The following is a 15,076-nucleotide window of genomic DNA, read 5'->3' as shown; positions in this document are numbered from 1 at the left end:
GTGTGTGTGTGTGTGTGTGTGTGTGTGTGTGTGTGTGTGCTCGTTCAGTTTCAGGTGTGCAGCTGCCAACCTAGCTGCAGCTTTAGATTCCATTGACCTTGTAGTGTTTTGGACCACACACACACATCCACACACAATCAAGTGACAGATGGAGAGTTCACACGTAGAAAATTTGCCATGTGGTGAGTTAATCTGATTGGTTGGTCTTTAATTACTCAAATACCTAACCTCATTTGATCTTAACGCTGACCTTTGCCCAAACACGACACCCATAAATGTCATATGTGATAAAAATGATCCAAGTTCTGAATGCAGGTTGGTAATTTTTGCCAACAATATCAAAATGTTAGTGTTGTCTTCTGATTCTTACAGATAATTATGTTTATATAATGAACAATATTTTATTGTCCCATTGGGGAAATCTGTTTTCAACATTCAACCAGCAGTTTATAACCACCTTAAATGAACTCACCTCTACTGGTTTGTAGCAGTCTATTAGTGCTACCTGTAGAAAAAAAGAAGACAATTGTTCAGGGATTAGATACCTTGCATCGATGCTTTCATTACTTCCACTGCACTTGTAATTTTTCCTAGCAAGTGTGTTTGATGAGTGAAGTATAGCCTTTATTTAAAGGGATAAACTACATAAAATTAGTGATGGTTCTTAAATATCACAAACAGGTACATTTCTGCTAGAATGTCAGGAGTAAATCAATGGTAAAGTATCTGTAAGTGGAAAAAAATGCTGCATTTGCTTTCAGTAATTTTATTCATTCAGAGCACATTGTTGTTGAATGTGTTGTATGCCATTAACTGCCTGACAGCTGAGCAACAAATCCAGAATAAACTCTACCTGCAGTTTGCTGATTCTCTCCTCATCACTGCTGAACTCCAACAGTTCATCAATATCAATCTCCACCTCTGGCATCTCATCTTCCTGGAACACAAAAACACTCCATTAGAAAACAGTTAAAAATAAATAAATAAGAGAATTAGTCTAAAAAAAATAAACTTATTTTGTTTTTGCTCCTAAAATTCATTTTTTATCTCTCTTGCACTTGAAGCAACCTGATCATACAGTATATTTGCCTGTTCGTATTGGTATGTCATTGTGCCCGGGTTGGGCTGTTTAGTGGTTCAGTGGTTACAGCCTGTGTTCAGCTCGGAACCACTTCAAAAAGGTGCAGTTTCAATGTTTCGCTTTATTTCACCACAAGGTTTGTGCCATGGAAACATACAGGGAGGATCAACCATTCCCTCCCAGCTGCTGCATGATGTCTCCTCCAAATGTTTTCCTCTTCAGAAGCAGAAAAAAGGCAGCCTCTTAGAGACTTTGCATCATCAGTAGACCAGAAATAATTCCCTTCAACTACAGTCATCTGCAAACATTAACCTAAAGGTTTAATTCTGAATGAACTGCAAAGCACTGCAGAATTATAGAAAGCAAGAGTGCTGCTATCACGTGTCTCCCGTCAGACCGCCTTTCATCATCTTCCAGTTTTGACTTTGGCAGAAAATTAAAGAAAGCTCCATAAAGTAAATCAAGAGATGTTTAGACAAGTCTCAGGGAAATTGTAACTCCTGCTCCTCCATTGTTCTCCTTGTTTGGTGGCTTTTCACAATTCTTTCCCAAGAATTAAGAGGAAAACAAAATCCTGTGTTGAAGGTAAAGACAGTTTACCCAACAGCCAGATGAAAAGGGTTCTTTTTTCCCACAGTCTTGTTGAAAGTCGTCAAATGAATCACAGCAAAGAGAAAAGGCAATTATTTTCACTTTCTTTATCCCATCTTTTACCTTAATAATTGATTTTGTAAATTTCTAAATGATGGTTCCACGGTCCTATTTGTTTTAAACACAGTAGTAGTAATTAGGGGTGTCCGACATCAGATTTTTTCCCCTCAAACCAAATACGAGTACTTCAGTTTAGATACACGCCTATATCAAGTACTGATATTGAGTATTAATACCAAGTATTCACTAACTCAGAACTTAACCATGACACAATGACTTTAAAAACACATTTATTTTATACAAAACAAGGTGCCTCTCCTTCCTTACAGAGCTACACCCCTCTGACTGGATCAAATCAAATACAGAATTGAATATACAATTTCAAAATGTTAAAATAGAAAAAAAATTACTTGCATAAATTTCTTACATATAAAACTGACAAACCTTTCACTTGAAACGTAAACTGTCACATCTAATGAAGCATTGATACCAATATATCAAAACTTGTATTGGTTCTAAGTATCGGGGCATGTTGTACGAGTATTTGTAAAAATGCTGCTAATGGACCTTATACAGATACTGGTATTGATATTGGGATGCCACTATTAGTACTTCATTAAATAATCTCAATGTTTGCAACAATGTTCTGCATATAAATACAGTGACACTGCTATTGTTTTACTGTGGGGGGCTGTGTGAGGGGTCACATTGGTTTTAGACCAGTTGACTTTAATCAGAGGGACTGATCAAAAGCAGTGCTCGTTTATGAGTGCTCCTCCTTGAAGAGCATTGAATGACTCAATGCTAAACGTCTATCTGTGCCAACGGTCACCCATCAAACTGCTGAGATTTTCTTGATTTTAATAACAAACATGATTTGTTCTGTAGTTCTGTGCATGTTTGTAAGCACCTGTGAGAACATGGGTATAATTTAGCCAAGAGCATATGTTGGTATTCAAATACCAGAACAGGGATGGTATTAGCTCAGAGCATTAAAAAATTTGCATGAGTGGGCCGACGTGCACATACTAAAACTGGTTCACAAATAAACCTTTTAAATAACAATGCAAAGCATAAATTTCTACAGGCTAATGCTGCACAGGATAGAATTTCTACCTGGCATGTTGCTACAATGTAAACACACAAATCAACAGAATTATACTGGTTATATACTTCTGGGATATATGTTGTGACCTACATTTATAAGTAATTTCACATAAAAAAAAATCTGGCTTGCACAACCTTATTAACATTCATGCATACACAAAGACAGACCACCTTTATCCTTATTCCTTATGAGACATTGACAAAATCTGCATTTCAACGCCAAAGTCGACCCCCTTCCCACTGAAATCTCTTTCTTCATTTCTGAAATCCCCCCTTGTTTGGAAAACTAAAGCAAGCAGCCAAAGAGGGAGGATGTGGTGAAAGAGATGGATAAGCATGGCAGTGTTTTGGTGAAATTATATAAACACAATGTTCTATTTCAAAGTGAGTAAAAGAGACAAAATAATGACAATAAGAACAGGAAGCAAGTCAGGTAAAGGTACATTTTGCCAGACTGTGATGCTGTTTGCAAACATCTAAACTGGTCGGCCAGGGACAAGTTGGCAACCAGAGTTGTTTGAAACAATCAAATGCTGCGATTTATGCGGACTAATCCACATAGTTACTTCCTGGAGGGTTTGAGGGCAAACTGGAGCTAAGCTATCAATCAATCACTTGGTGTGTGTGTGTGTGCGTGTGCGTGTGTGTGTGTTTCTGCCTCACTTGTCAGTACGCCATCTGTCACCTTCCACACTGTGATCAGCGATAACTGCAAACATGGCCGATGTGTGAAGCATGACTGTAGGCAAACCCCCAGCTCGCTGAAACGCTGCTTTGTGCAGACGAGTTGTCAGTACTCTCCATCGAGAAACTTCTTTTACGCAGGTAGGTTACGACAAAATGATTAAGTACGCTTTCACACAAAGCAAGCAGGCATTTACTTGTGCTGGTGGAGAGTGAACACCTAAAATCAGTGGTGGCCACCACTGGGCAGCACTAATCTAAATATTAGATTCACTGACCATAAAGCACTAACTCAAATATTTAGGACCCCTAATTCTAAAGCACTAACATACTGAAAATATTATCAAAAGTTAATTCTAAAGCACTAATATAATCCAGTTGACACATGGAATCTTTCAGTCAACATGAGACAATATTTACTGTGTGCAGATTTTTGTCACTTAGTTCTTGGCGGGCCAAATGGGAGTCACCCGCAGGCCACATTTGGCACGTGGGCCTTGAGTTTGACACAAGTGTCCTTGTAGATAAGTGACACGCATATGAACAAAATGTATGACAGCTTTCATCCTCAACTGTGAACAATAATGTTGATCATTATTTAAAGAACTCATTTAGTGCTTCTAATTTGAGCCCATAAATTTAGCAAGTGCTAATCCACTAATGAATTTAAAAAATAGCAAAAGCCCTAAAGCACTAATCAGGAAATCGGTTCTCTTATTAATGTTTTAGTGATTTAGGGGAACTGTGCCCACCAATGGTGGCCACTAACAGCTAACAGCTAATGGACGAAGCTAACTTTTTGTTTAGCAGATTAATGCTAACTTTTATTACTGTGACAGTCACCTTTGTCCACTCAAATTGTAAAATGGTCAGAAAGGGGGGTTTTGGGCTGAGAAAATTTCCCAAAGCATTTTGAGAGATGTGGTTACTCAGTTTATGTGGTTTTATCCTGGTGTATAATGATTTATACAACTCCAATTACAGCTCTTGAGTTAGCGGTTATCAAGTAGTGTTAGCTTCCATTAATTTTCCTAATTGTTTTGTGGTTTAGCATTTGTGTAGCTATTTTTTTTAGTTAATTAGATTGGTAGTTAGTGAAGCAAATTTTGTTGGTTAACTGAACCCACCACTGCCTAAAGTAGTTTAATTTATTCAGCCTGGAAGCAATAAACCAACGTGCACACCTGTATTAGTTCCACATGAATAAAAGGCAACATTTTTTATGGACATGGGATAATATAAAGAGAGGAAAAATGATGAAAGACTTGGTGTGTGACTTATATAAAGAAGACCGTATGGAAAAAAGAAACAAGGAGCAAGTGTTTGTTGTGCTGAAGGCAACTTTGTGAAGAAAAACAAAAACAGGGACTGACAGCATGTGTGTTGGTTGTGCGTGTGGAGAGTACATGTTTGTCAGACTTGTTTCTCCCCAACGTCTCATCGACACCTTCAGTCTGGTTCTTATGTTCTGAGGTGAATTAAATTTACCGTAAGTGACTCAACACAAGCTCTATTCACGCAGTCTCAAAAAACAAACCCGTCACTTCACCTGTCTCAGTGAGTCATGCTCATTTCTATTCATAGCACTCTTAAATGAACCAGAACTACCCGTTTTTGTTTTTAAATAACAGGTAGCACTTCCAGAGGCGATAATTGCCTTGCTGCTAATGCTGTTGCATGAAATACACGTTGTTCAAGCCAACAAAAATAAATCTGATATGAAGGAAGGATGATCCAAAACAGCAGCGGAGAAATGACACAACTTTCTGACAAGTGGTACTGAATGGTACTGAATGGTACAAGTGAATGCTGCAACTGAGAAATTAAAAAAATAGTTGCCATATTGTCCTCGTGTTTGTGTTGGATAATTTTGAAAAGTCAATCAGTTGCTGACGTGCGTTCGTAAATTATTCTCTACAAATTTATTTGAAGTTTGTCTAGTGGACTCTCTGGTAGGGTTTTGTGGGAGATCTGCAGACAAATCGGTGCAGCTTCCGCAGCATTGTGTAGTCTGTGCCAGTCTGTTGTGGTAAAGAGGGAGCTGAGCTGCAAGGTGAAGCTCTCTGTTTACTCATCGGTCTACGTTTAGCGCTTCCTCCAGAGTTTTATAGGCCTGGCAGGCTGTCAGGCTTTACTTGCCCCCCTGCCACAGGCTAAATGTCCCAATGGAACCACCCACCCTCCCTATCAAATCCCAAGCACCAATGAAAGTTCTGTTACTTCCAAACGGGGAGCGAAAATTAGACCCAGCATCAATCAATGTAGTGCTCTGCTACCATCACTGACGGTCAGAATGAGTTTTCTCCACAGAGCAGCTGGACTCGCCATTAGAGAGAGGCTGAGATATTCAGTTCCCCAGGAGAGACTTGGTGTAGAGCCACTGCTTCACCACATCAAGAAGTACCAGCTGAGGATTCCCCCATGATGCCTCCGGGAGGTTTTCCAGTCATGTCCAACAGACCCAAGACACGCTGACCTGGGATAACACTGGAATCTTCCCAGAAGAGACGGAAGAGGTGGTTGTGAAAAGAAATGTCTAAGCCTCCCTGCTTAAGTTGCTACCATGACTCTGACAAGTGGCTGATGGATGGATGGTTGGTCGATGACAATTATTAACCAGGGATGTAACAATACATCGATCCACATCCATATATTGGTTTTATAATTAATGATTAAATTACATGAAGGTAAAATAAAGACTTCTATCAAATTAACTGCCCATCTGACACAGTCAATAAATGATTGTGTCAGATGGGCATATGCAGTGGTGGGCACAGTTCCCTTCAAGCAAATTTAGTGGACTTTTGCTAATTTTACAATTTATTAGTGGATTAGCACAAGCTAAATTTATAGGTTAAATTTAAAAGCAATAACAGGTCTTTAAATGTGATTAATCAACATTATTGTTAACAGCTGAGGGTGAAAGCTGTCACACATTTTGTTCATATGTGTGTCACTTATCCACTATGTGACATATTAACAATACATGAACCCAAATAAGGCTGTGGGATGTCAATGTTAAGTCTTAAGAGAGCAACATGGCAATATGTGACTTGTCTGCTGAAGAATGTTCATGGGTTTATTGGGTTAATTTAGTGCTTTAGCTTCTGCTAAATTTTCAGTGTGTTAGTGCTTTAAAATTAGGGGACCTATATGAGTTAGTGCTTTAGGGCTAGTGGAACTAATATTTAGATTAGTGCTGCCCACCACTGAGCATATGAGATTGCATCATATCAATCACAGACTTTTGTGTTGAATTGAATCAAAATTGCATCAAGACTTTGTGATACTGAGTGTCATGATCTGTGTTTATTTTCTTAGTTTTCTAGTGTTTTTCAGTGTTCCCCAGTGTGTCACAGCTCAGCTGCTCCCTGTCTGTCTGATTGTCACCCTCGTGTTTCTCCTCAGGTGTTTTGTGTTTCAGTAATTAGTAGTCTGTGTATTTAAACCCTGTCCTGTCTCAGTCTGATGTCGGTTCATTGTTTGATTGTTCCATGTGTTCCTCGTGCTCTGTTCCCCTCGTGCCTGTGACTCTCCATACTTGTAAGTTTGCTGCCAGCAGCCCTCCTTCAGTTATTTATAAATAAATTTTTGTTACATTTTTGAGCCTGCCTGCGCCCTGGATCTGTTCCTGTCTGAACCTCACACTGAGAAACATCTTATCGTCAACCAACCAAATCAATATAATGTATCATGATAAAGCTGGTGATTTATACCTCTATTAGGAGCTATTTTGGCAACAGGCACACACATGAACACAGAAATGAGCACAAACCTTTTCAACCATCTGCTCCTTTCAGCTGTAGCTCACAATAGAAACCAAAATAAGAACAAACAAAAGGTAAGCGAAACATGAACAAAGGAGCCACTACAACATGAAACACAAAGAATACGTTGCAGTGAGATGGAGTGCGCACAGATAAATGGGTCACTGAGGATGAAGATGCAGGAGGAAAGGAAGAGGAGGATTGCGCAACACTGTCAAAACCTCCCAGCTCAGCTTTCTTCTCTCTACACACCATGCTGTGTCACATCAAAGTGATCGAAAGCTCAAGGTAGGATGACGTTATCCTCTGAGACCAAGTTAATTAAAGAGAAACTTCAGAGAATTTACAAAAAGGCAAGGAAGCATTGAGTAAAAGATACTGGAGAGTCAAGAGGAGCAAAAGGAACGACTAAAAACTGTCCAAGAAAGCAAAGGACAACAGGGGCAGAAACCTTGCTGTGGTTTCTGTTAGCGCTTACATATTTATTGTCCCTCCCCCACCTTCTAGCACCTCTCTGTTGCCCTCCAGCAAAGCAGTTTGCTGAAACCATAAAACTGAAAAAAAAAACAAAAAACAAAAAAACACAGACGATGTGACTTCAGTGGATAAAGCTACAGCAGCTGCAGCAGAATGTCTTTCTCACGCTGATTCAGCTGCACTCCAGAGGAGACGGTATCAAAAGAGAGAGAACTGCCAACAGCAGGAGGGGCTGAAGGGTGGAAGTGTTCAGGGGAAAGTTTCAGCTAAAAATAAAAGTCATTAGCATCACAACAAGCCTCCAAAATTCAGTAGGCAGAATGTTTTTGAAATTTCACCCTCGCTGTGGTAGTTGCTGTGTCTAAACGGCATTGCAAAGACCTTGATGTCGATTTTAAAACCAAGACTCTTTAATGCACTTCTATATTTGGATTTCTAATAGCAACTTCATTGAGAGCACATAGTTGTTTCCATGATTAGACAATGACCTCTACTAGGCATTTAGTTAGAGGGGATCGTAAGGATGCCCTTTTATCAGACAAGTTCTTTCAGCTGGCGACAACACAGGACGCCCTCGGGGCACCATGCCGTTCTTCAAGTTCACCGAATTTTACACGTTTTTTTTCTTATGTAAATGTTGGAAACGTCTGTAAACCATGGAAGCGGCATGGGGGTGACTGCAATTATTTTATGAAGCCATATAAATGCATATGAAGAATAAATTGCTTGGATAGAGGATGTCTTTAGCAATGTTACATCTTTCCTACGTAAATTTCGTAAATTTCCATAAGCTTCACAAGCAGCAGGGGGAGCCTGTGTGTCGACGCCTTCTTCCAAAATCCTACCTAAAAGCCAGATCCCTGCAAAATGTTTTCAGTGCATTCGTTTGTGGTCACTCTTTGATTTTCATATAAAGGAATATTTAAGTTTTTTTAAGTCAGGTTCAGAGGAAAGGTTATGACAAACAATCAATACCTTCCCTGTTGCTAAAAGCTTTTTGAATAACCTTCATTTTTGGTGAAATAAGAATATAGTTCTGGCTGGATTGAGCAGCTATTGGCTAGCCTAAATTGATCCAAAACCAAAAGGTATCTCATTGGGATGTGAATTTTGGAGATGCATATTGTGCCAAATTGACGATTATGTAAAGGTTTCTATCTTTACCCATTTCAGAAAATCTGAACTATCTCTTTAAGATTGTGACTGATCTCAGAGGCAGTTTGATGGGCATTAAACAGCCCACAGTTAATTAATCTATAAGAGTCTTTAGCTCCTCTCTAATCTCATAGAGTTCAGTATAATCAGCCTCTGCCAGCATCAGAAGCTGCTGCCACCAACACATAAAGTGCTGCACAAAATCAAAATACTTTAAATTAACATTTCCCCCCTTAAAGCAGCTATGAAAATAAAATCCTTGTTTTCCAACGCAGGATTTGCTTTACTTAATTTAGTAGGCAGACAGTTACTGCCTGAGGCTGATTATTTGACAGCTGAGACCCAATCAGACCTTTGTCCTCAGTGCAAACCGAATGCTTCCAGGAAAACTGGGCTTAAAAACCATCAATAACACAAGGTCAAAAGCAGCCAGCCAATCAGCAAGCACGGCCGTCGAATTGTTAGTAGATTCATGTAAATCAAAGGGAAATCAGAAAAGCTTTTCTTATAAAGCAGCATTAGCACAAGCAACGTTAGGACACAATTAATCTGATGAATTCAAAACAGTTCCTTCCCAAAACCTGAAGGTCATGATGTCTAAGAAATGAATGTACGTGTTCACATTTTGACGAAAGTACTTTTATTTGTTTTATTTACATTATTATTCAAATGTAAATTGATTTCTTTTTTTAATTAAAAGCAAAACAAACTCCAATCCTTTGTCTCTCATCCCCCACCCTTCTCAAGGCCAGAAACTTAAGGAAAAACACTCGATTGTATTTATGTCTTTTGCATGATTCACTTTGCACATGCAAAGTTGGATAACACATCTACATCTGAACACAAATGTCTGACTTTGAGAGTCAAAACAACTTCTTAGTCTTTCCTTTACCCTCCCTCTCTCTCTCTGCCTTCTTGTCTCTGTGAATGCTGACGTTGTTTTGCTTCCTCTCACAGCTCCGAGCCGAAAGACTGAGTCAGGCTCTGAATGCAGCCACGCAGTTTATAAGTTGTCACAACTCGCCGACAATGAAACCAGTGATTAACTGGATTTTCCTGGGGATGGGAGGCGATGTCATGGGAAGACAAGAAAGTCAGTGTGCATGTGTGAAAAGTGCACACCCCGTGTTTTATTCAGGCTCTTGTTGACTTTCACTTCACGGCTTTTCCCATTCCTTTTTGCCTTGCGAGCGTGGATTCAAAAATATTCAATTAACTTCATTTAATCCAGTCAAAACTTGGTTGGCTCAGGTAAGAATGAAGACATATTCTGCAGTGGCTTGCATAATTCTGGTCGTGGTCTTTAATTAAACCCATGCGTTTACTCCAAAGGCGTATGTGGTAAAGGTCACCTGCAAAACTAATGTGGCTGATCTCTGTAAAAAGCTGCAGGGATTTCAGTAGCATAAATCCTGGAAGGAGTAAATGGAGGAGGATGTAAGGCAGGTGGGCGGACGTCCCAGGAGAGTTAAAAGTTAGGACCAAAAACAGGAGAATAGCAGTGAAGGAAAGATGGGAAAAAGTAGCAATACCTTAAAAAATGAGGGCAACCGCTGCTCTCGGTGTTGATTTTCTGAAACTGACACTCTGCTGCCGATGTGTCTCAGCAGCTGGTGGATATCTGCCGGCCGAGAGGCCGCCTTGTCAACATGCCTGATTTGCTTCGCAGCATGCACGGCTGTCCGCGGTGTGAAATACATCAACGGACGCTCGGGATCTATTTTTGTCCGTGCGATTTAAATGGAAGCTAAACAAACGCGAAGCGTCTGTCTGCCTTGCCGAGCACAGAAACTGTAAATGTCACAGACCATTGCAAAGTTTATCTGATGATTGTTTTGGATTGTATTTTATCTTTTTTGTATTTTGGGTTCTTTATTTAACATTTGGTGTTTTGGATTGAACATGTTTTTCTTTTACTCAACTCATCCTGATAATCTGCTGGTAATWGTTTCCTCTCCCTGAACTGAATTGCTGGATTCTCATTGGCTGAGAGAATGAGTCCCATGCCCTCTTAAGCTGGACAATTAAAACCAGGTGGGGGAAGTTGGAAGAGAGGGAGAGGACCCATCCCACTGCTCAGCTCCTCCAAACCTGGTCAACCTGTCAACCCTGCAGCGAGGCGGCTTGGTGTGGTYTTTGATTCAACGCTCACAATTGTTCAACTAAAGGAAAGTAATTATTATCCTCCTGGGCACATTGGCCCATTTTGGGTATGATTGGTCGGCTCCTTAGTTCCTACTACTGTTTTGCAGAGCACAAGTGAGAGCACAGGMCGTGGGTGTGCAGCTGGAACGTGCAGGCTCTGAAAGGACCAACCATAACTGGGTTCATTGGAGTGGAGATCTGGCAGCTGGCCTCCATACAGGTGGATAGGTGGATGGAACAGTTTCCTGCCAGGACTGCGTGGTGATCTCCCCTGCTGGTGTGGTGACAGACTTTAAATGAAAAGCATGAGATGAACTGAACTGAGCTGTGCGGATGGGAGACTTGGACTGTTGTTTTTTTTGGATAACCTGTTTCTTCCTTTTGCAGATTTTTCTCTTTCAGAGATTGTTTTATTCAATTTTAATCTAGGTTTTTCTTAATTGTTGTTTTTACAAATAAATGTGAATTTCACTTTTAGACCAATTATATTCTCCACTCTTCATTGTGATTGTGTGACGGGAAAACTAACCGATTGTAAGAAAGCAGTTAAAAGCTGTGACATAAACACGACGACGACCTTCCTCACCACGTCCATAAACACATCAGGATCATTTATTAAAATGAAATGACTGGTCTAATCTCCCAGAATGTGGATCTGTCAGCTGGGTTATTATTATAATTAAAATAATGGTTTGTGTGAATCTCTTGACTGTAAAATTCTGATTAAATGTTTGCAAAAAGTGCTTAGTAACTTTGACTGTAAAATAATATTCCTGGACCAAAGTATCGATGTGTTTACTTTGGAGTATTGTTCTCCATGACTCTGTATGAATTGCACTCTCTATTCCTATACAAGTGGTTGTTCTTGTTTTACCAGAACCAGATGAAAGGAGAGTAAAGGGATTTTTTTAACATGATCACAGGTGAGGCAGAGGACCAAAAAAAGAACGTTAAGCTTTTAATAGTTGGTGTTGGTAGTCAGAGGGCAGAATTCAGTAACACAACCCAGATTTCTTTTGTTGACTTAATACAAGCTCACACGCACCCTGCCTAGAGGCATTTTGTACTCAAATAAGAAGAGAAATTAACCAACCCATAAAATTGAAGTAGAGATAATCACAGCAGCTGAATCATCTGTATCAGACTCCAAGAGGCTTCATCTCTGGATTCCCTTTTGCGCCATTTGTTAAGAATCTGTACCCTGACCTGTAACATTAGTCCAAGGTTTGGTCCTCGAGGGCCGCAATGCTAAATACTTTACTCGTTTCCCTGCTCTAACACACCTGATTAAGTGATTTAACCACCTCTTCAAGTTTTGCAGAAGTTGGTAATGACTTATTCATTCAAACGATGTAGCAGAGAAACAAACAAAACATGGAGGATAGCGACCCTTGAGGATCAGGATTGCTCAACCGCCCTGGATTTGTCTCACTGTCATCGATTTGTGGAAAAGTAACCCTGGTTGCCAACCACTGTCTGCTTAAAGGCACACTGTGTAGGATTTGTTGTTTTCAGCGACATCTAGTGGTTGAGTGGTTGAATCATCCTCCCTGGTCCTCCCCCCATCCCCACCCCCTGCTTCCAACGCAAAGGAGTTGCTACGGTGTCTCTCAGGTGTCAAAAACCATTGATAATTCCAACCGCGATGTCCACCAGCAGCTTCAGGGCTAGTGATGTTTCAAGTGGTAAGATTATGAGCTTTAATAAGTAAAATTATCCCAGCTACAATGACAGACAACAAATATTACATTTATAGTATTACAACTAAAACCGTTTTTGACGCCGCCGCCGCAGTTTGTCCTTCATGAGCCTTCGTAGACAAGATGGCGGTGCAAGATGGCAGCTGCCTGTGTGGCGACCCGTGACCATGGAGATATAAACAGCTTTTTATAAAGGTAAAAATAATAAAACAAGGTCTCTGTCTGCAATGATTAGACATGTTTTTTATTATTGTCATTAGTGATTATCTCAATTTTGGCTAAAAGACTTGACAAAATCCTACACAGTGTTCCTTTAAGAGCCTCCAAAGCCCTGAGGGTGAAGTACTGTAAACCCAGGGTGTATTTTATGTATTTATCTGTTACTAAATGGGGTCTGACTGAAGATAAGTCCCAAAAGATATAGGGCATTATGGTCAAAAGTAGACCAAACTCATTAGGCCAAAATAATTCAGCCAGTTAAAAGGCAGGCAGTGATTAGCACAGTGTTGCTAATACTTATGCATCAAACAGGCAGATTTATTTTTGCCATTTAACTTTAACATTTAAACAAAGTCTTCATAAATCCCCCATTTATTTTACAGTAAAGCAGAAGTATGTTAGTGGGTTTTCGTTTATCTTATCAGCTCTTAATATTGGATTAAAAATAGTGAGAGCATAGAATAAATAACCTCCACCAATGTCAAGGCAAGCAGGTTATACTGTTAAGATTTCTACTTGAAGAGCTAGTCCCAAGTCCCTCTTTAACTCAATCCTCCTGTCTCTTCTATTCTTTGAGCAGCAAAATGAACAAATGAGAACAGAAGAGCATGCATCTCTGACAGAGCTCACATTCTGTTTGTCTTTCACCCAGAGAGCTAAGAATGCAAAAGGCATTAGGTTAACTTAGAATAAATAACTTTGAATGGCTTAGTATAAAAAAAAACATTTTAGAGAAGGTTTATTCAACTAAATTGCTCAGGGGGCATCGGTTATTGAACGTCAACACTTCCAGACATGGGTCAGCTGTTGTCATTACAGGAATTTAATTCATGATTTAAAATGCAGTTTTATTTTAAACGAACACATCAGTGGTCCGGACCGAGCTCACCCCTGAGCGCACAAACATAAACAGGCCTCCTGAACACTCTCTAATGCAGTATCGGGTTTTCTCATGAAACTGATATAGAGGCTGACCTTTGAGCCGGACGAGCATGGTCAAATCAGCAGCAGAGTCGCTGCTGTTTCTTTCTCATACACACTTTTTGCTTTCTGTAGGTATTCACAGGCATCAAGAGACTTCCTGTTTGTTGACATAAGAAACACCTGCTTAAACATAACGTTCCTATAGTGACTGAGTGAATAAAAAGTCTGTACCCTCTGAAATGACATGTTGACGTGATCATTGGTTACTGTTTTCCTTGAAATCCTTCCTGCCTGTGTGTTTAACATCAGACACAATAGACTGAAAGACTGGGGGATCATCATGTGTTATCTCAGGTGAAAGAAATGAGTGGGGGTTGTGGTGGGAGATCTGAGGAAAGTCCAGCTCTTTTGAAGTCATGCTCTGCAGAAAGGTCATAAATACTTAATATCTTGTTGTGGCTCTTTGAAGATCCTCCTATGGATCATTCAAAAAGCTACAACAGGTAAAATATTCTTTGTTTATAACCTGAGCTAAACTTTCGCTTTAAACTGAAGGAGTTAAAAACAGCAAAAATAAAAGGATTCATCTCCGAGTCTTGTGACCTGCACTGATTTACTTGAACTATTCATCTTATTTGCATTCGGAGCGCAAACGAATCCAAGCTGGATCAACTCCCCGCCGGAGGAGAAAAGTCAATTTAGCAGGAAATGTTTCAGAAGGATTCAAGCAGACAAACATCTGACATGTGAAGAGCTCAATTGGCTTCAAAACATTAATCCAGTTCACCTGCTCTGTCAGGCTAGAACCACAGTGGAGGCTGCTGAAGACAGGAGGGGAAGATTGCACAGAAGAAAACAGCCAAAGAGATTCCATTTTTTGTATGTTTTTTAGCAGAGAGGAGGTAGACTCTTGGAGCTGCAGGATTCCTAAAGGCAGTCCGCACATGCAGAGTCCGTTAGCTGAGGGAGACATTTCCAGCGCAGTGCTCTGCAGCCGAGGGATAAGTTACTGAAATGGATACTTGTGCTCGTGTCCTGCTGTGATTTCTGCAGGTTTTTATGCTTTTGCAAAAAAATATGCACGCTCTATTCTGTCCAGTAATGCGATTTTTTTTTTAGATGTGCATCATGAGCGCCATCCTTGTGCACGTGCGCATGTAAATACA

The 15,076-nt window shown here is 40.0% G+C and overlaps 1 protein-coding gene across 1 annotated transcript in view; it reads right to left on the bottom strand.

The window, feature by feature from the left end:
- ppp1r14c (protein phosphatase 1, regulatory (inhibitor) subunit 14C) overlaps positions 1-15,076 on the bottom strand; it is a 19,702-nt gene that overhangs the window by 2,794 nt on the left and 1,832 nt on the right. Inside the window, exons 2-3 of the mRNA XM_014011990.1 lie at positions 854-937; positions 473-505 (exon numbers count right to left, since the gene is read on the bottom strand). Coding sequence (XP_013867444.1) covers positions 473-505; positions 854-937 — 117 coding nt within the window. The remainder of the gene's footprint in view (positions 1-472; positions 506-853; positions 938-15,076) is intronic.

The sequence above is a fragment of the Austrofundulus limnaeus genome, unplaced genomic scaffold (genome assembly GCF_001266775.1).
Source record: "Austrofundulus limnaeus strain Quisiro unplaced genomic scaffold, Austrofundulus_limnaeus-1.0 Scaffold86, whole genome shotgun sequence".
In the NCBI taxonomy this organism is placed as follows: Eukaryota; Metazoa; Chordata; class Actinopteri; order Cyprinodontiformes; family Rivulidae; genus Austrofundulus; species Austrofundulus limnaeus.
The sequence above is the reverse complement of the archived record's forward strand: the minus strand, read 5'-3'. Positions and strand labels throughout refer to the sequence as shown.